Source organism: Mus caroli, unplaced genomic scaffold, assembly GCF_978045245.1.
Source record: "Mus caroli unplaced genomic scaffold, Mus_caroli_1 scaffold_16, whole genome shotgun sequence".
Lineage (NCBI taxonomy): Eukaryota > Metazoa > Chordata > Mammalia > Rodentia > Muridae > Mus > Mus caroli.
The window spans coordinates 96,337,973-96,363,808 of record NW_028227271.1 but is presented as its reverse complement, the minus strand read 5'-3'; the positions used below and the strand labels follow the sequence as shown (position 1 = coordinate 96,363,808).

At 42.1% G+C, this 25,836-nt stretch overlaps 1 protein-coding gene across 2 annotated transcripts in view; it reads left to right on the top strand.

Moving 5' to 3' along the window:
- Positions 1 to 25,836, top strand: part of Cplane1 (ciliogenesis and planar polarity effector complex subunit 1) — a 97,377-nt gene that overhangs the window by 40,716 nt on the left and 30,825 nt on the right. The window contains exons 22-38 of one of the 2 annotated variants that reach the window (XM_029469882.2): positions 1,872 to 1,981; positions 2,132 to 2,290; positions 3,210 to 3,318; positions 5,430 to 5,724; positions 8,542 to 9,484; positions 10,739 to 10,860; positions 11,679 to 11,842; positions 12,204 to 12,271; positions 12,937 to 13,016; positions 15,143 to 15,220; positions 16,549 to 16,729; positions 16,922 to 17,191; positions 18,449 to 19,189; positions 20,113 to 20,270; positions 21,195 to 21,324; positions 22,138 to 22,192; positions 23,873 to 23,977. In XM_029469882.2, the coding sequence (XP_029325742.1) occupies positions 1,872 to 1,981; positions 2,132 to 2,290; positions 3,210 to 3,318; positions 5,430 to 5,724; positions 8,542 to 9,484; positions 10,739 to 10,860; positions 11,679 to 11,842; positions 12,204 to 12,271; positions 12,937 to 13,016; positions 15,143 to 15,220; positions 16,549 to 16,729; positions 16,922 to 17,191; positions 18,449 to 19,189; positions 20,113 to 20,270; positions 21,195 to 21,324; positions 22,138 to 22,192; positions 23,873 to 23,977 (3,768 nt within the window). Of the gene's footprint in view, positions 1 to 1,871; positions 1,982 to 2,131; positions 2,291 to 3,209; positions 3,319 to 5,429; positions 5,725 to 8,541; positions 9,485 to 10,738; positions 10,861 to 11,675; positions 11,843 to 12,203; positions 12,272 to 12,936; positions 13,017 to 15,142; positions 15,221 to 16,548; positions 16,730 to 16,921; positions 17,192 to 18,448; positions 19,190 to 20,112; positions 20,271 to 21,194; positions 21,325 to 22,137; positions 22,193 to 23,872; positions 23,978 to 25,836 lie in introns of both variants that reach the window. The other variant, XM_021183611.3, reaches the window with a different exon arrangement.

Sequence of the window (25,836 nt, the reverse complement as noted above, 5' to 3'; positions counted from 1 at the left end):
TTCCTTAAAGTTTCAGAAGTGAAGTTTCAGAGTTAATGGATTTAGTTATTTCTTACCTCTTGAAATAGTATGCCAAATTATTTGAGGCCTCCGCCCCCCCAATTGTTAACTTTATGTTAGTATGCCCTTATTTTGAGGTACCATTTCCCTGAGATAGTTTTGTTTTGACATCTCTTTATTTGGCTTTATGTTTTGAGATAGTCTCTCATGCTCTGTAGCCTAGGTTAGCTGAGCTCATGCGCATCCTTCCTCCTTTAGCCTTCTGAAAGCTGGTGGTACACATGTGTACCATCATGGCGAGCAAATCATGTCTTTCTTATGACTAATTCTATTGTTTAATTCTTTATTTGCATTTTCCTATATAGGTTAATCTTTCAGTTCATAATTTGTGTCTAGTTATATGTATGACAGGTCTAAAAGACAGTAAAACTTTGGAGGACAGAGAGAAGCAGAAAGGGAGGGAGGGAGGGAGGGAGGGAGGGAGGGAGGGAGAGAGAGAGAGAGTGAGTGAGAGTGAGAGTGTGTGTGTCTTTGTGGTGTGTGTATGTGAGTGTGTGTGTGTGTGTGTGAGTGTGTGTGTGGGAGTGTGAGTGTGTGTGTGTGTCTCTGTCTGTGGTGTGTGTATGTTTGACAGCATTATGAATCAGACTCAGGGCCAGGTGTAAACAGCAGGATCATACCCTCAGACCATATGACATGTTATATAAATTAGTATTCTGGGCCTGTGTAATGGCTCTTCAGGTAAAGGTGCTTAGCGTCTTGCCTAACAACCATGGAAAGCCTAGTCTAACAACCTAAGTTCAACCCCGGAACCCACATGGTAGAAAGAGACCTGACTCTTGAGTGTTGTCTTCTGACCTCTAAGTGAAGGCCCGGGTGGCACATGCACAATTGTGCAACCACACAGACAAACACACACACACATGCATAAATAAATAAATAAAATAAATAACTGTAAAACTTGTTTTAGAAATTAATATTGGAATTTGGTTTTAGAATTTAAAAGATTGAGCAGTACCGAAGCAGGTGGATTTCTATGAGTTTAAGGCCATGCTGATCTGTATAGTGAGTTTAAAACCATCCAGGCTACATAGTAAGACCCTGTCTCAAAAAAAAAGTTTAAATAAGAATTCATATCAGTAAGTAGTTTTCAGGTCTGTAGCTTAGAGTTAACCATCTGCCTGCCAGATATGAGACCCTGGGTTCAAGTTCTGAAGGATATATAATTCTTATAGAATTTGTGTTGAAAGATATTTATAATATACTATAAATTTATAAGCCAAGTAAGTTGGAACTAAATAGATTAATTTAGTCTATAATTTTTATATCATCGTGCAGCTGATACTTATAAAATATTCTAGAATATTATATATTAAAATGCTGGAAGTATCTCTATAACTTTAATATAAGATGCTTACAGTGAACACATTTTTTATTTTGGCATTTTGGCATGTGCATGTGTGTATTTATATTTACATATGTGTGCTTGCATACACACATGTATATGTATGTGGAAATCAGAGGTTGACATCAGGTATCTCTCTTGGTCACTCTCTGTTTGATACATTGAGGTACCGCAGTTGATCCCAAAGCTCGTTGACTGGGTTAGTCTAGCTAGCTACCTTACTCTGGGGATCCTCCACTCTGCCTCTTAATGCTAGGATTACAGTGGGCTCCACACTGTCCCAGTGTTCACATGATGCTCCAGGCTCAGGCTCTGGTCTTCACACTTGTGCAGCAGCAAGCATGTTAGTGGTCGAACTGTCTACCCAGGCAGCCCGCACAGTTTTCTTTTGTGACTAACAGAGTAAAAACATAAATAACCTGCAGATGTAATGGTGCGTAATTTCCTTTTACGTTTGTGTTTTTAGGTTGCTTCAGAGAACTTTGTGCTTTGTGTTGGATGTTGCACGTCCGGGATAAATTGTCATACACTTGCAGGCAGTATCAGAAAGCAAGAGAAAATACAAAGATAGAAAAGGTATTTATCAGCTCAAGAATAGAAAATGAGCATCATTTGGGAAATTATTGCTTAGTAGAAGTGTTTACTATTTGTAGTAAACTATTCTTTTGCACTTATTCTAGTCTGTCCGTGTAAACTGAAAAGACAATTTTCTTCTTGTCCACACAGGACCTCGAGGTAGGGTTTGATTCCTGTGTGGTTGAGCACTGTTTTCATGCGCTGGAATGGGCCTGTAGGATGCTACCATTCTCTCGTTTTTTTAATATGGAAGAACTTATTCAAGATATAATTTTGAGCCTTATTGGAGAACTGCCACCAATCAGAAAGGTAATATGATTGTTGGTTAAAAAACAAACAAAAAAATCCCAACAAACCTAAATCCGAATAATAGTCCCTGATGGATTTCTGTTGCTTTAGTTAGGGAGGATGTTGCCTTTTCCTGTCAGACTGATTGGACTTTGGGTAATGGCCTCCAGTTCAGAACGATAACTATTGTACGACCTCACAGGCAGACCCTAAAGCTCATCAGAGCAGAGAACAGAATGGGAGGAGCCAGGGCTGGGTGTGCTGGGAATAGGGAGGCAGGTGTGCTAGACACGGGGGCGTGTCACCCCTCAGTAAGCAGTCATCCTCCTCTCTCTCCTCAAGCCTCCGATACCCTCTTTGCTTTTTGGAACAGTTTCCATAAATCCTTGAGGCTAACGGATCAGTGTCTCTCAGATCCATTTCAGTGTAATTTTCTTCCATAGATTTTTTTAAAATGTTGGTTCTGAGTACATAGAGAAAAATAAATTTTTTTAAAGGATGTGGAGGGATGAAGAGATGTTACTAAAGGTTCCAAACTTGGATTTATGAGTTAGCTCTAGGAGCCAGTGTATGGCATGATGCTATAACTAATGATCCCCTATGATTTACTGACGTTTCATGAAGGAAGTAGCTCTAACATGTTCTTACTGTGCATGTGCACACATACAGTTATTACTATACTTGGTGACTGACATGCTAATTTGGCTGATAAAGTATATATCAGATCATCGTACCTTCTATCTTGAATATACATAATTTTGTCAAATATTTTACAATATAATAAAAAAGGAAGAAAGAAAAACGATGCTGATTTCTGGTAGCTTGGTTGAACAACTAAAGAGTTTTAAGTAGACATTTATGTTCTGACTTAAAGTGAAGAATTAAAAGAAGAAAGGAAAAGACTGATGTTACTCATAAAACATTAATTTTGTTTCTGAAGGTAGCAGAAATTTTTGTGAAAGCATTTCCTAATCCTGAGGCCATAAGGGTTCCTTTAAGAGAGAAGTACCACTCTCTTCAACAGAGACTCAAACGTGGGGTTGTGAAAGGTATGTACTGCTTCTCAGATATTTAATGGATACATATTGTTGAAGATGTTCTGTTTTTAAAGGATTTCTTTTTAATTATGAGTGTGCAAGTGTATATGTGTGTGCCATGGGTGTGCAAGTGCCTCTGGAGACCTCAGTTCCCTTGGAGCTGGAGTTACAGGCAGCTGTGAACCATCTGATGTGTGTGCTGGGAACTGAACCCAGTTCTCTGGAAGAACAGCAGTGTTGGCAACTGCTGAGCCATCTCTCCAGCTCCAAAATGCTCTTGTTTTGAAGGTATCTGCTGTCTGCCACCCAGGTATCTGAATTTCTGCTATCCTTAAAGGTAAATAAAGAATGAGAAGGTAGATGTATGACCTCATTGCAGAACTAATTACGCTGGTTTGCACGGAGATGGAGCCGACTTCATGTCAGTAACTGTGTCTTAGGCAAGTTGTTCAATCCCGTTAGGCCTTTGCTCTCCGCCTTGCTTCCTTACTTATAACTAAGATGGTTGTTCTGTTGCCTACTTGATTAATCTGTATTGAGAGAGGATTATACAAGGCCAGAGAGAGACACAATGAGCAGGGCTCCCCTGTGGGGAGGATCACTTGTGCTCATGTTTTCAAAACCATTTTGGTCCACACAGAAGAATTTCCCCTCAAAATGAAATAGGAGACAACATGGGGTCTGTGCACTTCTTGTATTTATTGAAAACGAATATTTTCCCTCTTTGCTTAAAGTTACTTACATTTTTTATTTTATCCTGTACATTCAAATGGCCTTGTAGATTTTCTATTGTGGCAAAATGTATAAAACACAAAGCCTGTCATGTGGCCTGCCTCCCTTCCTTCTGTGACGATGCAGAGCAGACCCGGGACCTCTGGGCATCTTGCTCATGCTTCACCACCGCACTACTCCAGCCACGGAGAACCTGAATCTGTCATTTGTTTTCTTAGCTGAAGTACTGCTGGCTTCTTGTGCAACTTGCACTTGCATAGTTTTTGATACTTGCTTCTATCTTCTGAACTATCCTCTTTCTATATTAATAATGCTTAAAGTTTTAGACAATCTTGGGAAAACCTTATTATTGTTATTATTTCTCATTACTTTTAGTATGAAAGCCTTAATTTTTTGCTCAAAATGTTCTCTATTTCCCCACTCAGTGAGGATAGAAGATAATGTTTGTCATTCTTTATTCATCATTGTCTGTCTTTTTAAGGGAAATGGGGCGTTTTTACTTGCTCACTTCTTACATTGAGGTGCTTTGCGGTGACAGGATTGGCCTGGAGGTTTGTTACTCTAGTCCTTACCTACTGTACAGTAGCAGCCAGTCATTTTATGGGTCTCTTCTTCTAAACCAGTTTTGCAGAGAATTACCCTCTGTAAGGCACTGACAGCTTCGTGAGGCAGACACTCCATCAGGGTGAGGGAGTTCTTCAGAACCTTGTTTAGAAAGTCATATTAGCACCTACTGTCTATATCAGAAATACCTTCTTCAGTTGTGGTGGGCTGTGTTTGACTGTTTGGTTCGAATTGAGATGGGTCTTGTAATTCCCCTGTCTCAGCATCCTGAGTTGGTATAAGATGTGCAGGTGTACATTTCCAGGCCTGGCCTACCAAACCCAACCCAACCCAACCCAAAAATTACTTCCCCTTAGGATAGAGGAGCGAGCGAGGGGATCTGGGTTCTTTGCTTTTTATTATTATTTTATTATTAATTTATTATTACTATTATTGATGAAGAAGAGGAGGAGGAGGGAGAGGAGAAGAAGAAGGCGGCTCTTATTCAGCTTCTGCAGTTCTGGAAAGGGCCATAGCTTTACAACAAATACCAAGGAAAACATCATCTGCAATAATGTGGAAATGAGCCTTAGTGTAGTTAGCTTGGTCCCATGTCTCCAGGCAGGATTGGATCCCTTTCCTCCTCACCCTCTTCTTTTCTTTGACACAGGCTTGTAGCCGTGGATGGTCTGGAACTTAGTGTGTAGACAAGGCTGGCCAGGACCTGTTCTGTTGCTCCTGATTGTGCCCCCAGTGCTGGCATTGCAGTCAGCTAGTACTACTGTGCTGCCTTAAATGTTGAGTTGGAACATTGCTGTGAGCCATGAGGGCTTTGGTTTTCCCCCCAGGTCCTCAGACCGAGGAACTGATGTCTGCGGTCATGCGGTGTGTCCGGAAAGTGAGGGTGAAAGCCCTGAAGCGCGTGCAGAGGAACATAGGTGCTTTTGAGATGGATATCTGGGAGCCGGAGGAAGAAGACAAGCCCACCGCCACTCCTGCCGCTGACAGGTTCTCCTTGGGGCCCAGCGTGAGCAGAAGTACACTCACATTAGACCTGGGCAGTTCTCTGCTACACAGCGATGCCGACACCTTCTCTGAAAGCTTGTCTTTGGAAGAAAACACTTGGATACACTTGTATCAGAGGTATACCTGGGAGGTCGTAATGCAGGCACCCACTTCCTCCAGACGAGAGGGCAAATGATGAGTTTATTTCCAATCCTAGAATCCTCGACAATATAAGAAGTAGAGGGCAACCTCTGTAACTCACAGGGCATTACAATTTATATATTTGAAAGTATCACTGAGATTATGGAATGGTTGTGACATCTGAGATGACAGATGAGTAGACACAATTCAGTGGGTGACTTGAAGTCTATTTATTTTTTAAATAATCTTTAGATTTATTTAGGACAGGTGAGGAGTTAGGTGTGTGGCGTTTGTTTTTATTTTGAGACAAGATCTTATTATGTAGCGCTAGCAGGCCTGGAACACAGAGATCTGCCTGCTTCTGCATCCTGACTATTGGAATTAAAGGTTTGTGTCACCATGCCCAGTTTAATCTTTATATTTAAATAGAAAGTTGACATACTTAATTTAAAAACCTTAAATACAAAATTCAGCTTTAAAATCCAGTAAAATACTAAAAGTTGAAAATACATGTTTGATTTTTTTATGAGAGCTCACAGTCCCAATACAATAAATATACTGTATAGACTTCCTCCGACCACTTGGAGTAAGGATTATGGAATTATTTGAAACAGTAGATGTTTGTTTTGTTTCTAGTGCTGGAGCAGGAACCCAGGCCCTTGCACATTACAGATAATTGTTACATCACTAAGCTTCCATATTTGGGCCTCATCCCCAAGACATCTCATTACATATATACAAATATCAGCCCCCTCCCTGCCCCAACCAGTAAGAAAACCCACCCAGACCCAAAATACTTCTGGTCCCAAAAATTCCAGATAACAGATACATAGCCTGTTTTGAAGTGATTGGGGGTTTGAGGACCCAAAGGAAGGAACTTGCACACGCATCTTTAGAACTCTTCGTAAATTCCTGACCGATTCTTCCCGAGCGTATAAACCTGTGATTTAAGGTCTTGTGTGTGTGTTTTTTTTTAAATTTACTTATTTTTTTATATGTGTATACACTGTCACTCTCTTCAGACACACCAGAAGAGGACATGGGGTCTCGTTATGGATGGGTGCTGAGATTTGAACTCAGGACCTCTGGAAGGGCAGTCAGTGTCTTAACCACTGAGCCATCTCTCCAGCCCGTCCGTGATTTAAGATCTTGGGTTTTGTTGTTTTGATTAAAATTATAGTAACTGCAATGTAATATGTTCTCTTTGACTTAAAACTATATAATCAGCTGGGCGTGGTGGTGCATGCCTTTAATCCCAGCACTCGGGAGGCAGAGGCAGGCGGATTTCTGAGTTTGAGGCCAGCCTGGTCTACAAAGTGAGTTCCAGGACAGCCAGGGCTTTACAGAGAAACCCTGTCTCAAAAAACCAAAAACCAAACCAAACCAAAACAAAACAAAAACAACAACAACCTCAAACCTCAAAACTATATAATCAATAGTAATTTTCATCTTGATTAAGTTAAATTGCCATATCTACTCCAAACATACTTCAACAATATCTAATACCATTTTAATAGTGTGCTTGTTTAAGAAAACAACTGTGCTTAAATGTGCAGACCTACTTTGCAGGCTGCTATTGTGCTGTCTGGGTAAGCAGACATGCCCTGACCTGGGCCCAGGCACCTCACAACTTTTTTCTTACTGAGAGATCTGAGAGTGTCTTCTACCCTAGCAACTGTGTTGAAAAGAGTCACTTGAAAGCGATTGTGGCTGACAGCTCAGCCAACAGGTTCCATAGAGCAGTTTGTTGTCATTGTCATAACTTCAAAAGACTCAAGCAACTGCTGCGTAGTGGAACTCAAGGGATTGTGCTCCTTGGTTACAGTGTGCCACCGGGCTTGAGAGAGGCCGTGGGGAAAGAGCCACGGAACAATGGATGCATGGGTGGCTCGTGACTTTTGTGTTAATTTTCTAAATGTTTATGTTAGAGGGCCATTTTCACCTTCAGAATGGACATTCATGCACTTATTTTTATATTTGTCTGTCTGTGTCTGTATGGTATGTGGGGGATATGCGTCATGGCATTCCTGTGATGACCTGTGGAGGTCTGAGGACAGTTTGGGACGGTTGGTTTTCTTCTTCCACTGTGTGATTCCAGGGAACAAAGTCAGGCCGTGAGACTTGGAAGCAGGTGCTTTTACCTGCTGAGCCGTCTTGGCAGCGTAGCTCTTCTTCTTCTGTAGTAAACCTTATGTGAACACATTTTAACTGTGCCTAGTTTCCCTTTGCATATTGTGCTTTAAAAATAATTATTTTTAGCCAAGCGTGGTGGCGCATGCCTTTAATCCCAGCACTCGGGAGGCAGAGGCAGGTGGATTTCTGAGTTCGCGGCCAGCCTGGTCTACAAAGTGAGTTCCAGGACAGCCAGGGCTACACAGAGAAACCCTGTCTCGAAAAACCAAAAAAAAAAAATTTCCTGTATATATATTTACTTTATGCATATATATGTGTACCAAGTGCATGCCTGGTTCCTATAGAGATAAGGAGAGGGCATTCAATTCCCTGAAACTTAAATTACAAATAGTTTTGAGCTGCCTGACTTGAGTGTGAGGAGCCAAACTTAGGTCCTCTGGCAGAGCAGCTGGTGCTCACAGCTGCCAAGCCGGTTCTCCTACCCCTGGCCTTCAACCTTGTACAATAGTCTGCTTACTAGCAATCATGTAGTTCATTATGCTTCATCGAAAAGTCAATTGAAATACAAAAAAGTACATGACTTGATCAATACAGATGTTTTTAAATCCATTATGAAATAAATACTAATAATTAAACAGTGATTAAATTAATCTTGCTGTTCTTTTTTTTTTAATATCACAGGCATACCCCAAGTCATATGGAATTAGCATTGGTTGGTAAGCCCAGTGATAAAAAGAAAATAAGTAATCAGAAAGAAAACTCTGAAAAGAAAGAAGATGATGAGCCAGCAGGGAAGAAAGCACTGCCTGTCATTGGTGTTTGGGAATTTGAGCGTGATGATGATGAATATATTAACTTCCTTGAGCTCTTCCTGAGTTATGTTCTTGAAAGAGACCTTTGTTCCAGTGACCCTGGCATTCCATTTTTGACCAGCTTTTCTGGGCGCCTTAGAGAACATGAACTTAATTCTTTACTTTTTGATGTACACACAACATTAAAACGACGCCAGAGCAAGACCATCAGTGAGAATGTGTATAGAGCTGGTTCCTGCTTTGCTGTCACTCCTGAGTCACAGGAATCTGAAACCCTGTCCTCTCTAAACAGTATGGGCGCCCAACATTTAGAAAGCCAGGCCCTTTCAGCTTCAGCTTTCACCTTTAATCAGTCAGGGAGCACCTTGGAGAGCCCTCTGCAGTCTGATATCATGAACTGGGAAAGAAGGGCAGGATTGTTTGGCTTAAAACAAAAGCCAATGTATAGAGTTCCAGATGACGAGCGAGAGAAGCCCACAGTGCACAGATCATCAAACCATTCCTTTTGGGTTCCCGAGTCCATTAAACCCGGAAGACACAGATTCCGAGCTCTTGAGGGCAGTGCTGGCCCCCCTCGGGAAGACCTTCCTCTGGCCCTGCAGAGCACGTTCGGCGATGCAGGGAGACTGGTAGAGTGGATGATCCGCTGGTCAGATCGGAGACTGCTCTGTGATCCTGGGGTCACTCCATCATCCTGTAAATACAGTCCAGTAATTCGTGTGAAGACCTCTACAGCTGCCATTCTTACCTCCTTATGGCTTCTGGAGCAACCCTACTCTGCTGCAGATACGGCAAAAAATGGCATTATTAAGGTAATTGCATAAGCCCTTCATAACAAGTGACGAAAGTACCATTCTAGTTTAAAACTGTTTTTACTCTGTAAAGAATTTATTAAAGTAATAGCAAATTAATGACAGTGCTGATTATACTCTGTATCACCCATTGTATCCTTTTTCTTAAAGAGATTCCTTTCATTCTTGGAGAAAATTACAGCGTAAGTGCCTTCAGGGAGGCTGTGAGGATTTTATTTTTTATACTGTTTGTTACACAGAAACAGGGAAGAAAACACTTTATTAACATTATAAATGCTTTTACATTTCTGTTTTTTCTCTTAAGTTTCAGGCGTTAGTTGATAAAGGGACTAGGCTACTTGGGTTTTGCTACTGAAGTTTTTAGCAAATACATAGGGGATGTTTTCCTTGTACTCTTGAGACAAAGGTTGCAAAATCTGACCTGAAAACCAGCTACGGAGGAGCAAGGCTTATCAGTCTTTCTTTAGCATGTTAATGGCGAAGACCTTCATTCTAAAACAGTGATGAGGAAGTGTGTATATGTGTGTGTGTGTGTGTGTGTGTGTGTGCGTGCGCGTGCGCACGAGTGTGTGCATGCACTCGTGCACATTATTTTTTTCTGTTTGTTAAATTGAACGTTTATTTCCTTTTTAAAAAATATCCACTTCTGTTATTTTAAGGTGTGACGTTTATGTGAAATGAGGGGACTTGTTTTCTTGAGATTTGTGTTTCTAGGTAACACATGTCTGAGGTAGGCAAATACATTACTTGTATTGTTTTACATTCTTTCCTTTTATTCTTGTGTATATGGTGGCTTTTGCCTGTATGCATGTCTGTGGTCCACACACATGCAATGCCTGAGGAAGCCAGAAGACAGTGTTAGATCTCTTGAGCTGGAGTTGTAGACAATGGTGAGCCATGAAGTCGGTGCTGGGAATCAAGTCCAGGTCCTCTGGGAGAGCAGCCAGTGCTCTTAACAACTGAGTCATCTCCCCAGCCCGGCCACTTGTATTTTTAGGTGCATGTGTTTTAACACTATGTGATCATGAAAGTGTGTGTGTGTGTGTGTGTGTGTGTGTGTGTGTATGAGAAACTTACTTTTTCCTGATAGACAAAAGATTTGACCATTGCTTCTAGAAACAAATAATTGGAATGTTCAAGTGCAGTAAATAATGTATAAAAGAATCCATTCTAAATAACATACGAATGATATAAAAGTATGCTTTTAAAAAGTGCTGTAATAGTCCATATAAAATTCTAAGATGATTTCTTCAGGTTCTAGAGCGCCATCACACTGAGCCTCAGGTGGCAGCTGAGAGGGAGAGCGACGTTGATGCTGACTGTCCAGCTGCAGTAGCAGCTCAGGAAGGGACTGAGTGCCATCAGAGCCTCTGGAAGTAAGTTGCTGTGTGTCCTCCTCCCCAGGAAAGTCTGCTGGCGTAGGAAGAGCTGAGCTCTTGAAAGTGAGGAGGAGGAGCATTTCTCTGAAGTGCAGGAACAGACTTCAGCGTCCTGAAGTACTTGGAACTCACTGCAAACTGTGTTTCCTCCAAGTGGATCTAGCATGTCTTTCCTGAGGGAGGAACTAATTCCTTCTGAAAGCCCCCTTTCTATGAGACAACAGTAGGAACACTATTATTTGAGAACAGTTAGTCAGACCTCTGTCACTACGTTGATAAACACGAGGTAGGCAGCTTACAGAGAAGGTTTATCTGGCCTACAGTATTAGAGGTTCTACTATATGGCTGGTGGCTTTATTGCTTTAGGTCTATACTGAGACAGGATGTCATGATGAAAGTACATGGTAGAGGAAGGGCCGGGACTCATCATCCTATTCAAAGGCACACATTCAGCAACCTGCGAACCTCCCCACGGTTCCTACCTCTCGGTGCAGCCACCACCACCCAGCACTGCTGCCCTCTGAGCTAAGCCTTGGACAGCGGGAGCCTCGGAGGGACGGAACCTGCATATGATGAATACCATAGCAAAAGCATGACGACTCCTTTGTGAAGACATGAATTTTGCATAAACTGAATTTACTGTTTTGAGTAAATGAAAGCTAGGCCCTTCCATGTATCAGAAATATAAGAAACATTTTTTAAAGCTTAGAAATTATGAAAATGAAATTTGTTTGTTGTTGAAAAAATGAATTAAATGTTAAGAAATTGTCTCTGAGACTGAATTCTAATTTTCATGGCTCCCTTTTCGTTAGTAGAATGCCAACTGAAGCAGAAAACCATGGCGTGAAGGACACTGGTGATGAGATTACTCCTGTTACTCCGGGGACTGAGAGAGAGCTTGTGCATGCTGACGGGCATCACTCAGAAGCAGAGTCATCTACACAAGATGAGATGGACGTGCACATCTCAGACTCTGAAGGTCAGTTCGTGCAGGCCATAATTTCCGTTGGCATTACTAATTTATAATTAATAACATCCAAAATAAAAATTCTTAAATATATTTGCCAAAACATAGCTTATAACTAAAAGATTTGTGGTATCTTTTGAAATGCAAGCATATTAACTTACTTATAACTTGATTTTCTAATAGAACCAAGAATATGCAAGACATTTTTATATTAGTAGGTTTCTTACCATGCCTGGGCAGTGATTCCTGTGAACAAACTGTGGGTCTCTCCCCAACATTTCCTGCAGTATCTCCTAAACCTTAGAGAGAGAGAGAAAATGAAAAGTTTATCTTTAACATTCATCATTCCCTTCATTTCTAATCCTTCTACAAGGACCCGTTGAGAGTCTGAGAGGTCCCAGTGCTGTCATCTGCATGCCAGAGTCACAGCTCTCATCAGAGGTAAGCCCGTGAGCAACACACACAAGTATGTGACTGTGACTTAGTGCTTAAACGGCACCTCAGATGCTTGCCCCACTGTATAGTATGTTAAGGCAAAGCTGCGTCTGGCGCATGTGCGTTGCCCTGTAGGCAGTGTGCTGAATTTCTCTTTCTCTGAGATTCTGTTATGGGTGCTGGGCTTTCAGACACACTAAAGCATTCCATTTCTGGAAGTAGCAGGCTGGTCAAGAGTGTGAGCGTGTCCTTGCTTATGAAGTGAGCTCAGTTTCAGTGTGATTTGCCGTTTCTATGTATTACTTGTTTTCTCAAATCCAAATTTCTAAGTGGAACATAGATCTTTCCTGTTATTTTAACATTTATTTAAAGAAAGTGTTAGTTTTTCCTCATTTTGTGGCAGTTTTCACAAGTTAGTTTGTGATTTATAAAACAGTCTATAGGCAACACCTCGTCTTTCTACTTTAATGGACTCAACAGCTCATCCTGATGGGCTCAAGGCAGTTCACATGTGTAAGGACTTGCTCAGAGCAGGACGGAGACTTTTAAGGGTCATTTTGTCACTTGCTTTTTAGATTGGTATTTAATGTAAAATTCAGAATACACAACAAGAGTCATGCATGTGTGTCTCACCTCTTCATTGTGGGCATGGGCACTGTTGACTTTTACAGCATTCCGCAGAAGAGGCTCAGTGTTCCAGGAAAGAACCACGAGACGCCAGCGTGGATACAAACTTGACAGAACAGAAGGGGTAAGGAGAAGAAAGTAGGACATGTGTCGTTGTCACTTTTCTATTGCTGTGAAACAGCATCATTACTAAGGCAACTCTTATAAAACAAACCATTTAACTGGATGTTTGCTTACAGTTTCAGAGTCTATGATCATCATAGCACTGGAGCAGTAGCCGAAAGCTTTACATCCTGATCCACAGGCAGCAGAGAGAGACAGACAAATGGATGGACAGACAGAGGGAGGGAGGGAGAGAGGGAGGGAAGGGGTGAGATGGAGAAGTGGAGAGGGAGATGGAGAGGGAGAGAGAGAGGGGAAGGGGACAGGGCCTGCCATGGGCTTTTGAAACCTCAAAGCCCAGTGACATAACTCCACCAAGGCCATACCTCCTCCACCAAGGCCAGCTCCTAACAGTTCCACTAATTACAGACAGAGCATTCAAACATAGTGTGTGGGGGCCTTACTCTTCAAACCACAACAACATGATTTTAAGCTGTTTATTTTAATCTTAGGCTTTCAGACATTTTTCATAATTTATATAGTTTAGATTGGTATTATTGCTTTTATTTATAATGACAGTGAATTGTTCTTGATAAATGCAATCATTGGTAGAAATAATCTTTTCTTTTTTGCCTTTGTCCTCTTGTCACTCAGCCTTACCAAAATGAATTCTTCCTGTACCCATAAAGAGGCCAGGGTTTATTCATCTACTAATTAGGGAAGTAGAAATCCATTGTGCATCATACACACGGCCTTCATTGTTGTGTTCTTGTTGCTGCGTTCTGTCCATTAGGGCTCCACACAATGTTCATAATTTGCTTCTGGCACTTCACTGTCTCAGGGGGAGGTGGAAATTTTAGAATTTTAGAAAATGTAGGAGCTGATAGATAGTTGAGCCAGTAAACTGCCTGTCATGGAAGCAGGAGGACCTGAATTTCATCTCTAGTGCCCATGTAAAGAGCGGGTATGATGGCGCTCACTTATAAGTCTAGTGCTGGGTCAGTGGAAGTGGGCAGATCCCTAGGACCAAATGGCCAGACAGCTACACCTCATTGCCTAGGCCCTGTCCCTCGAAACAAAGTGACCCCTTCCTGAGGAACAACACCCAGGTTGACTGGCCTCTTCATGCCCAGTCTCCCGCACACCACCCTACACAAGCCACATGAGGGGTTCTCTCCCCCTGACACAAGCCATAGTTATCTGGGAAGAGGAACTCAGCTGAGAAAACGCTTATCACGCTTACAGATTGTGTATAGGGCGTTTTATTGATTGCTGATGGATGTGAGGAGGACAGATCACCCCTGAGCAGTTGGTGCTGGACTGTATAAGGAAGCAGAGTGAGCAAGCCAGGAAGTAAGCAGTCCCTCCGGAGCCTCTGCTGTAGTTCCTGCCTCCAGCTTCCTGCCTGGGAAGTGAAACCAACCGTTCTCCTCACAGCTAGGGAAACCTAAGACACTTGATAAGAGAAGTAGCATTAGACTCCTTCTTCTCACATCACAGACTTATCTAGTTTGGAAAGTCAATATAATTTTTTTGTTGTTTTTGAGATAGGGCCTTACTGTGTAGACCTGACTGGCCTCAAATTCATAATCTGCATGCATTTGCCTCAAGTGCTGGGACGAAGGCATATGCCACCACAGCCAGCTGAAACATTTTCTCTTGAGGTGCTGTGGATCGTTTATAGGGCCTTATACGCGATGAGCAAGCATGTTACAAATGAGCTGTGTCTCCTGTGCACTAAAGAATACGTTTAAAGCCCTGTGATGTCATTATAAGTATTAGTATTAAGCATTTGTATTTATAAAAATTAATCTTCACAGTTTCAAATGTAACAGTAGATTGTTTGCTCTGAGTAAAGTGCTATTTATTCAATGGAACTGTGGGTCATAGGTGGCTTCATGTCCCCTAGCTTTAGATTATATTTTTGTTGCTAAGCAAGTTGTGTATTAAGTCATTGAGTCTTTGCTGTTGTTTGAATGTGGGACTAATTACTATGGAGACCAGTGGAAACAGATTGTGATTATGAGCTAAGTGCTGCAGTGGTACTAGAGGGGTAGATTCTTAGGTGGCCGGGCGGGCGGGAGTCGTGTGTGCACCGTAGAAAGTGTAAAGGATGGCGAGCTCCTAATCCCCTATTTCCCTTTGTAGTTCTGTGGAAGCCTTGTCAAAATCGGAGTGCAGTCTTCCTCATTCACTTTGTATAGATGCAAATTCAGAAACTTCTAGGTAAGCATTTTTATCTACTGGACAATTTTGAAATCATGTTATAAAAATAAGAGAATATAACTCCTATGCCAGCCTGAAATAATTGCCACATATTTGTTCTAAACACTAAAAAAATAGGTAAAAGTAATGTAATACATTGAAAAAGGAATGTAGGCACACCGTTTTGAGACCTCAGGTCATTATTTACAGATTTTCCTATATCTGTGTTTTAAAGAAATGAACTATGTTGGGACAGTCTTTTCAGAAAAAAGAAAATCCAGTACTAGATATATTATTGAAATATTGTTCCCATTCATCTTCTGATCCCTAACATAAGAAATGCTTTTAGCCCATTTTAATCTTCCTTCCTTCATTTTGCAGTACTGGGTGTTGAACCTAAAGTCTCAGACAGACTAGATAAACTGTCCACCACTGAGCTACCTTACCCCAGGACTGTCCTGCTCCACCTGATAGCTTCTGAGACCACAAGAGCGAGGCCAGGCTGCCGTGCTGCAGATTTCACTACCTTTAGGTTTCTCCTCTTTGTAATTTCTTCTACAAGAGTTAATCAGAATGCTAGTCAAATTTGCTGAGTTAGAAGGAAAATTCAGTACAATTTTATATCATTCTCAGACTTGATCTCCTTGCTAACTGATGAAAGTGAAGCCTAGTAAAGTTGGGTGAAAATCATCACATCAATTGTGAAGTCTATTGTCGTAGATTTACCATGTAAATGCAGTTTTGGTTTAAAGCATGCTCACTGCAAAACAAAGAGAAAAACAGTGCTGAAAGGGAATGAATGAATGAATGCAAGTTCAAACTGTCTGCGATTGTCTAGGTTCTTTTCTGAAACAATGATTGTTTATTTGAATATAATACTTGCCTGGTCCCCCCTTTAGTTGATGGAATTTATTTGCTTAGAAAATACTGAAAGTATAGGTAGGGTGGCACATGCTTTTTAACCCAGCACTTGGGGTGCAGAGGCAAGCAGAGCTCTGTAATTTAAGGCCAGCCTGATCTACTTAGTGAGTTTCAGGTTAGCTAGGGCTACATATAGAGTCCTCATTGGAAGAAAGGATAGGGATGGGGGAGACAAAAAAAAAAAAAAAAAAAAAAAACCTTGAAGATTCACTATATTTAAGGAATTATTTCTTAATAATTGTTTTGTCCAAAAAACAAGACCTAAGAACTGCTTTAATCTTTAATTTTTTTTGTTTTAAATAGTATTTTTATTATGGTTTATTGTAAATGGAGACTCTGGTTTGTTTGAAAATAAAATGTTCACAGTTCTGTGTATGTAATAATTACCAGAACTCATTTTATGGTTTTATTTAAATGTCTTCACACAGTGCACAGATTTCTGACCTTAAAGAAAAATCACCCACAGTTCCACCCCTCATGTCCAATGGAGCCCAGGATACTTCACAAACACCTCAGAAGAGTCAGGGAAATGAACACAGGCCTCAGTTACCAGACGCTTCTGAGTCTGTTAGGCAGATGCTCCAAGATGAGATGTTTAAATTAGTTCAGGTGAGCATGTACCTATGTAAGTAAATCTTTACCTTATATATAATTTGAAATTTGCAAATTCATAGAAGTGGAGTAGGCAAAATGGAATTCCATGCATTTCTCCGTCCTTATGAGTCATTGGATGTCATTTAACGTTTGAGAATGTGGCTCTTAACTGTGACATCTTCACTTCTTTTCATTGTTTTATTCTAGCTGCAGCAGATCAATTTTCTGAGCCTGATGCAAATAGTAGGACCATCGGTTGCTAGTCTCCCAGACATGCATGGACTTCTTCAGCAGGCTCAGTCTGTGCGTTTTGGGGAAAGCCAAGTATCAAACTCCACAAAGAGTGATTGTATTGAAGCCAACAGCAGACAGAGAGTTAGTGCCAGAGCACAATCCGTGGGAGAGTGCACCAGGGGGCCTGGCAAGAACAGCCCAGCAGACCACGAAAGAATTAGCCAGCCTGATGGAGATACACAGGTAACTCACACTAAGATGCTATTAGAACTGAAGAAGTAACCCAGTGGCAACACGCTTGCTGAAGGCTTGAGTTCATCCCTCACAGCAGTGATAAAGAAGAGTCAGGCAGTAACAGTCAGGTCTCTGCAGAGCCTTGCTGGCTAGAGCCTAACCTGCTGCGTGAGGACATGCCAGTGAGAGAACCTGCTTTAAAGCAACAGCAACAACAACGACGGTAAAAAAAAGCAAAAGAACAGTGGGAGGCACCTGAAGACTGACACCCATTTTATTATTCTGGTTTTATTTCTGTTCCTGTCGGGAAATCCCCTGACAAATACAACTTGGGGGAGAAAGGGCCCCTGTCCACTTGCTGTCCAGGGCTGTCATCTGTGAGGGGAAAGGGTCCCTGTCCACTTGCTGTCCAGGGCTGTCATCTGTGGGGGGAAAGGATGTCTGTCCGCTTGCTGTCCAGGCTGTCGTCTGTGGGGGTAAAGGGTGTCTGTCCGCTTGCTGTCCAGGCTGTCATCTGTGGGGGAAAGGGTCCCTGTCCGCTTGCTGTCCAGGCTGTCGTCTGTGGGGGTAAAGGGTGTCTGTCCACTTGCTATCCAGGCTGTCGTCTGTGGGGGGAAAGGGTGTCTGTCCGCTTGCTGTCCAGGCTGTCGTCTGTGGGGGTAAAGGGTGTCTGTCCGCTTGCTGTCCAGGCTGTCGTCTGTGGGGGGAAAGGGTCCCTGTCCACTTGCTGTCCAGGCTGTCATCTGTGGGGGGAAAGGGTGTCTGTCCACTTGCTGTCCAGGCTGTCATCTGTGGGGGGAAAGGGTCCCTGTCTGCTTGCTGTCCAGGCTGTCATCTGTGGGAGAAAGTTAAAGCAGAAGGGGCTTGAAGTGTGCAGTCAGTCACAGGAAAGGAATACACACCTCATTTGCTTATGCTCTGCTCTCTTCTGCATTTTACACAGTCCGGGAGCCCTGTGCTAGGGAATGGTGCCAAGAGCTAGGGCTGGGTCCTCCCATGTCAGTTAAGTAAGATGGTGTCCACAGGCATGGCCATAGGCGATGTCAGTGTAGACAACCTGTTCATTAAAACTGATTTTTCTAGTCATGCACACACAGTAGATAGCATTTGTGTCCATCTCAGTTAATTGTGGACTTTTTAAAATTTGAATAAATGTATTTTTAAGCAATTTTTCTAACATACTATTTATTCAAATCATACTGAATTTTATTTACAAAATAAGGAATTTGTAATATATTCTAAATGTATATAATATTTTTCTTTCAGGATATTCCACATGGGAGTGTTCCTTTGTGTCAATTAGATGGCCAGCTTGAGGTGAGAGGTCAGGCTGGAGCACCTCGGAGCTTCGTACCTCCTTCCTTTCCTCCTGCCCCTGCTGCAGACAGCGGCCTCCAGCTTTTGTTCACACCCGCTGCTATCCAGAAGACGCCTCAGCTGATCCCCCCTGCCCGAGCAGGCACTCCTGGCCGTGGCTTTCCTCTGCTTCATTTTCAGCCCAAGCGTGACTTCAAGCCCCTTTCCTTACCTGTAGGAAGAATTCCACAAGTTTCTTTCAGGCCCCAGGCCCAACCAAAAGAGGCTTGGAGCCTGTCGGACTCTTGCCAACCTCCTGTGTCTCAGGGAACAGTGCATACCACGTTACCATCTCCTTCAGATTCGAGCCACTGTAATGCGGAAGCCATGAGAAAAGCAGAGGCTGTCCTCACCAGCATCCCAAAGCATGTGAACATGGGTCAGTACGTAGGGCAAGGGTACTTGACACCTCAGCAGGATTCTTCAGTATTTATAAAGCCAGAAAATGTGTTTGATGTCAAACCAAGGCCCCCTGAGACAGCTCTTCAGAATTCTTTTGGCCTTCCTTTATTACACCTGCAGTTTAAGCCTCCTTATGGGTTCTCAGCACCACCAAGAGCATTCAGTCGATTTCCCTCAGTACCTGGCACAGAAAGAAGAAATCATCCGCAACTGTCATTACTTCATCCGTGCTTGCCCCCAGAGAATACGGTAATGACTTTCTGTGTGACCGATGTGCATCCTGAACATGTATGTGTGAGTGTGTGGGGTGTGTGTGTGTGGGGGGGTGTGTGTGTAGCAAGTGCACATGCTGTGTTTGAAGTTTCTATCAATATTTTAGATAAAAGTTTTTAAGTACAAGCCAGCTTGTCAGTAGCATTCCACATAAAGAGACAGTAGCTTTTTAAATCCACTAAGTCCTCCTCAAAGATCCTTAAAGAGACAGTAGGTTTTTAAATCCACTAAATCCTCCTCAAAGATCCTACCTGGATTTATGAAACTCAGATGGTTTCGCTTGTAATTGTGTTAGGTAGTAGTACGTACTAGGTAGTAACTGAGTCACTTGTTCTGTGCTGCACGTTATTTCTCCCAGACGCTGTTGTGAACAGAAGGGCTTATTCATTAGGAGAAGTATTAACTATGCCTCTTGTCCTTGACATAGTAAGAACAGAAGAGCGGATTAATGATGCAGACATTTTATTATTTTGAAAATAATTTTAAAGGTTTTTTATTAGAATAATATGCTAAAACCCAAATTCTTCTGATAACCCCTGTTTAGGGATCACCAGAATATGCAGATGTGCTTACTCCAGGAGGAAGAGTGTGTATGGAAATTCAGTTTAGAAGAAGGGATGTCAAGATGACTTAGTTGAGGGCCAGAAGGCAGCTCACTGGCCAAGCGCTGACTTAGCCTGCTCCGGGCCCTGAGTTAGTTTCCGGGGAGAAAATAAAAAAGCCCTGTATGAAAGTTTAACAGCCCTCTCTCACTGTCTAAGACGTGGCTAATCACTCTTCCTGTACAGGTCAGCTTGTTGGATTGGATGTGTTCTGTATCTTATGTGTTTCAGTTTAATCTAAATGTTTTCTTTATTATTCAACATAATTGTGTATTTGAGTTATCTTTTCTTTTGTAGTATAAGAAGCCCCAACTTATCCCACTTGAAAATCTCCTGGCATTTAAAAGAAGCCAACAAAAACTGGCACACAATGTGTTTGAACAAGGTGATTCTGCTCATCTTCAGTTTCTAAAAGTCAATATGGAAGCATCTGAAATAACACAAGGAAAGAAGAGGCAAGTTCATGTAGCTGTGTCCTTGTCATTTGCCATGTGTTTAATCTTATAGTTTGGAAAGATTTACTCTATTGTGAGAAATGGGATTCCCCCAACCCCGTCCCCAGTCCATTTTTCTTAGTTTTCCTTCTTACCTTTCATGGCTGGAGAGTTTTTCTCCATGTTTCTGTGACAGAATGAACAATTATGTTTTGTAGCACAAATCTTTGGGATCGGGTGAAATCCCATGTGCAGCTAACCAGAATTCATCTTTACTCAGTCCACCACACATCCCCAGACTGTTACATGGTAGGAGGGTAGTGACAGTATGAAGTGTTTCATATCCACACACACATGAGGAGTGTGTGTGTAGAAGCAAGGCTGCCCCAGACTAACTGAAGAGCAGCTATTGTAGTCTTGGCCCTGCAGTGGGTGATACAGAACGTTGTTTAAATGCTGTCCTTTCTGCCTCCAGTGCTCCCTGCTGAGGTCTTTATTTACCTCTTCATGGAACTTAGTGGAGGGTTTTCATGCGGTTTCTGGCACCACAAGAGTGAAACTATTTAAAAGATGTATATCTAAGCCGGGCGTAGTGGCACATGCCTTTAATCTCAGCACTCAGGAGGCAGAGGCAGGCAGATTTCTGAGTTCGAGGCCAGCCTGGTCTACAAAGTGAGTGCCAGGACAGCCAGGGCTACACAGAGAAACCCTGTCTCGAAAAACCAAAAAAAAAAAAAAAAAAAAAAAAAAAAGATGTATATCTATGCCCAGATTCCAGTGACCAGTTCAGCATATTAATTCAACATCAACTGTAATTACTTGTATTCTAGCAGAATCTCTTGTTAGTGAAGTGGATCTTCAGCAGTTGTTTTCATGTAGCAAGTCACAGATGAGAACCTAAAGTTACTCTAAGGGAAACCATGTTCTCCCCATTGTCTTCCACAGGCAAAGCAGGCGCACCGCGAGGGAGCTGCAAGAAGGAAGAGCTCAGAAGCCGAGAAGAAAACCAAATGTTAGCTTCCGCCCGGAGGACTCCCTCATTAGCAATGACTCAGAAGTCATCATAGAGCCCAAGGTACACAACAGCCACAGTAGACTCTTTTCTCGATTGCATGGGACAGTTGGGTGTTTGTGGCTGTAGCCTGTGCTGGAGTTTCAGGCCGTGAAGAGTCTGGCCATAATACATGAGAGCCCAGCTGATTCTGTCCACAAATGGACACCCTCTTCTACAGAGGTGAAAAACATCTGGACAGCTCTCTGAAAAGACTGCAGCTTAGAGCCTCTGCCTGGTGATTTGCTGTGTGTGACGTCACTCTGGGCTTTTTCTCTGTCTCAGTGCACATAATGATCATTTTCTGTCAAAGGCTGAGATGGGATGTCTCTAGAGTTATCAGATAGGTTTGCTATGTGACCTGTATTATTATAAGTCAGACATATTTAACCATTCATTCAATTTGGAACAAACAGTAAAGAGATACATAATTTGATTTATGTGTATGTTCTTAAAGCCATGCTTTTTCATTAAGTCCTCTCATGAGTGTGTCTGGAGGCACTCAGTCAGATGTCTTCTGAGTCCATTGAGGACTTTAGCGGGACAGGGGTATAGTTTGAGCATCAAGTCTACCCTGCTGTGGAGATTTGTACATGGTAATTAGTAAGCTGGTATTAGGTTGGTAATACTATTTTTTTTATTATTTGTGGATTTCATGAACTTTTTATACAGTTGGCTTTGACAGAATAAATAACTTGATGGAATAAGCAGTTTTACCTAAAATGATAGGAATTGAATTTATAAAGAATTCAGTCTTTATAGCTATTAGATATATTTTTCAAAAATAATAAATGCCTTTGAGTTATTAATAGATTAATTATTTTGTACTCCATTTAGGAACAACTAGGACATCATGATTCTCAGCATTTGGATAAATTTGACATTCCTTTTGGTATGTATACAAATGACTAATGTAGTGTCTAAGTTTAGTGTTAAGTTGGCTGTTTAGAAGTAAAGGTAATAAGGCCGGGCATGGTGGTACATAGCTTTGATCCCAGTACTTGGAAGGCATAGGCAGGTGGATCTCAGGTTTTTCAGGAGTTTCAGGTCTGCAATTCAAGATCCTGGTCAGTCAGGGCTACACAGAGAAACCCTGTCTCTGGAATTTTTTTAAAAAAGAAATAAATTAATATAAAAATAGTATATTAATGTTTTCATGTTCTATTGCTGTGAATAGATACCATGACCACACAAGTCTTTTGTTTAATTTTTGTTTTTCAAGATAGGGTTTCTTTGTGTATCTCTGCCTGTCCTGGGACTCACTTCATAGACCAGGCTAACATCAAACTCAGACAGCCTTCTGCCTCTGTCCCTGCCTCCTGAGTGTTGGGGTCAAAGGTGAGCACCACCACTACGTAGCAGTGAAACTCTTACAAGAGAAAGCATTTAATCGGAACAGCTCATTATCATCACAGCAGGAAGCATGAGTGGTACACATGGCTCTGGAACAGTAGCTGAGAGCTATATCCACAAGCAGAGAGAGAGAGAGAGAGCAAGAGACAGAGACGGAGACAGAGAGACAAAGAAACAAAGACACACACAGAGCTAGTGTGGGCTTTTGAAACCTCAGAGCCTATTCCCAGGGACACATTTCCTCCAACAAGGCCACACCCCCCCAGTTCTTCTAATCCTTTCAAACAGTTCCAGTCCATGGTGACTAAGTGTTCAAATATATGAGCCTATGGGGCCATTTTTATTCAAACCACCACAGTAACTTTCCTATTCTGTTTAACAAGGTGGAGGGTCTTTGTACTTCGTGTTTTATCCAGTAGAGTAATGGTTGACATCAAGGCCTGCTTGAGACCATGCCTGATTTTATGAATCTAGTTTTACTGAAACATAACCTCTCAGCTTTCTGACCATAACAAAGTAGAGGAGTTGCTACAGAGAAAGTTTTCTAAGCTCTGCAGTAGACTGATGTAGTTAATTAGTATGTCAAATAGAACAAAAAAGGCCTAAATAAGGAAATTATGGGAGAATATGCCCAACATTGAATTTTTCATAGAACATACACATATGTTAAAAACCATGAATCTGTTTAGAACAGTTTCACTTGTATGATGCCAGTTTTACACAAGTGTGTAGTACACCAGTGGATGTGTATTGTGTTATACCAAAGAACATTTCTCCATTTATATTAATATTAACCGAACCCAAAACCTCCAAGTTCTGCCTTTTACTTTCCCTTACTACCCAGTAACCAGTCCTAGCCTTCCTTACCTCTTTTGTAGTACTGCTATAGAAGCCTTATCTGACTGTTTTCAGCTTTATCCATTCAAATCTACTTTCCACATGTTGGATGGGGTGGGTTTTCTACAATAACGATCTCATCACATTGCTCCTACTGGATCTTCATTAGCTAGAGCAGAAGGCTCTAGGTTTCTGGGTGTGACCTATAGTGTCCTCTACAAGTGTGGGTTTGATTCACTGTGTCTTCAAGATGTAGTTTATACAGTACCTCATGTAGACAGTGTACGTGGATAACATCCCAACGCCCACCTCCAGTTACTGTGCTTCCACTGACAACGTTGGCTCTTAGTGATTGCTTTCTGCATTTTGTTTTATATTTAAGAAATGTTAGAAGATGATATTAATACTTCAGCAGGACTGCATTTCATGGCCTCTGTACGAAAGAAAGCAGTGGGAAGTCATGATGCGAGTACAAACACAGACCCAGGTAAATACTTTAAAAGTTAAAAAACTTCCTATATTGCGGCTGGAGGCATAGCTCAGAGAGTAAGAGCAGTTGCTGTTCTTCCAGAGAACCAGTTTGGTTCCTAGCATCCATGTCAGGCAGTTCACAAATAACTGTTACTTCAGCTCTAGGGGGTCTGATGCAGTCTTCTGCCCTCTGCGGGCATCTATACTTATGCCAGCGTACATACTAACATACATAGATTGTTTTTGTTTGTTTGTTTGTTTGTTTATGCAAACTGCAAGAGGACTTTTATTCCAAGAGCACTCTGGGACCCACAGTTTTACACCATGCAGGGGTAGAGGACCGTGGGCCCCCAGTAGCTGGGTCAGAGGGTATTTAAAGGAAAAAAAAAACACCACAACTCAAGGGGGTGGGGAGGGCATTGTTGGAAAATACCAAAAATACCAGTTAAGAGTCACAAGGAAGTGGAAAGTCAAGACAGTTTTCTATGAGCCTCTAACAATAGCACATTTGCATATTGGGTTCCAGCAAAGGCCAGGGTGGGTCAGGGTGACTTTCTTTGAATGAACACTCCCTGAACACTGGAAGCGGGTTGGTGGGGGAATGTGGCTATCTGTTTTATGATTAGCATGCCTTGGAGCATTGAGTCACAAAGGTCACATTCTCAAGCCTGGGCCTAAAGGCCTAGAATTGTTGTTTTTATGTTTCACTTTTTCATTCCCCACTTCTACTTGTTAGTAGTTCTCATCTTGGAACTAGACACTATCTTCTCCCTGACGCACTTGATCCTTTAGGGCATGGTACTGTTGTCTCAAAACTAAAAGCTACACTGTACTAAGTCTTGTTCTCTAACACACATGGACCTTTAATTAAAAGCAGAAGCAAAATCAAAAGAGGTCCTATATGGGTAGAAAGTAGGGTGGTCAAGAGTACAAGATAAGGACCCTTCCACCGAGTCTCAAGGTTTTCTGCACGGTGGCGTCTAATGTAGACTGAATCTCTAACTTGGAAGTGATGTGGGGCTTGCAGGTCTCCTTCTCTTGAGTAGGCCTTCTGGAGCTGCTTCCACACTCACTGTCTCACCCACTCAAGCATCTTGAGCCTAGAGAACAAAAGCTGGGAAAGCAGCATTGTTAGCACTATGTACAGAGGCTATTTTTGCCAGTGGAGGGGGCCCCCCCGTAGAGTAACGTAGGGGGTCAGTCCAAACTTGTCCAGGGGTGTTTCTAACCCTGAAGAGCACAAAGGGTAGGAGAGCTATCCAATCATTAGCGCCAGTCTCTGCGGTCAATTTGGTAAGGGTCATCCTCTCTACCTGTCTTGAGCTTTGGGGCCTGTCCAATCAATCCCCAATATCTTGGCCAGCCCCTGACTTACCTGGGCAACAAAGGCAGATCCATTATCAGACCCGATTACCTTGGGTATCCCAAACCTCAGAAAGATTTCCTCTAGGATCTTCTTGTCCATCACATTGGCTGTCTCAGTCCTGGTAGGAAAAGCTTCTACCCAGCCTGAAAAGGTGTCTATAAACACTAATAAATACTTGTTGCCATATTTAGCTGGCTTAATTTCTGTAAAATCTACCTCCCAGTAGGCTCCAGGTCAGTCGCCCCTGAGCCTCTTCTCAGGAGTATACATGGAGTATCCCATATTAGTCATAGCACAGGCCTTGCAGCTTTTGACTATTTCCTCTGCCAAGTCAGAGAGTCCTGTAACATAGTAGTCGGAGGACTACTGAGTTGCAGTCTTTTTTCTGGCTTCCTTTAGCCACCGCTTCCAGTCTCGAAGGCTGTATCCCAAATAAGTAACTTCAGTCTGACACAGCTGAGCCTTTTTAGCTGAGGCTCAGTACCCCAGCTCACCTAATTCTGTTAAGC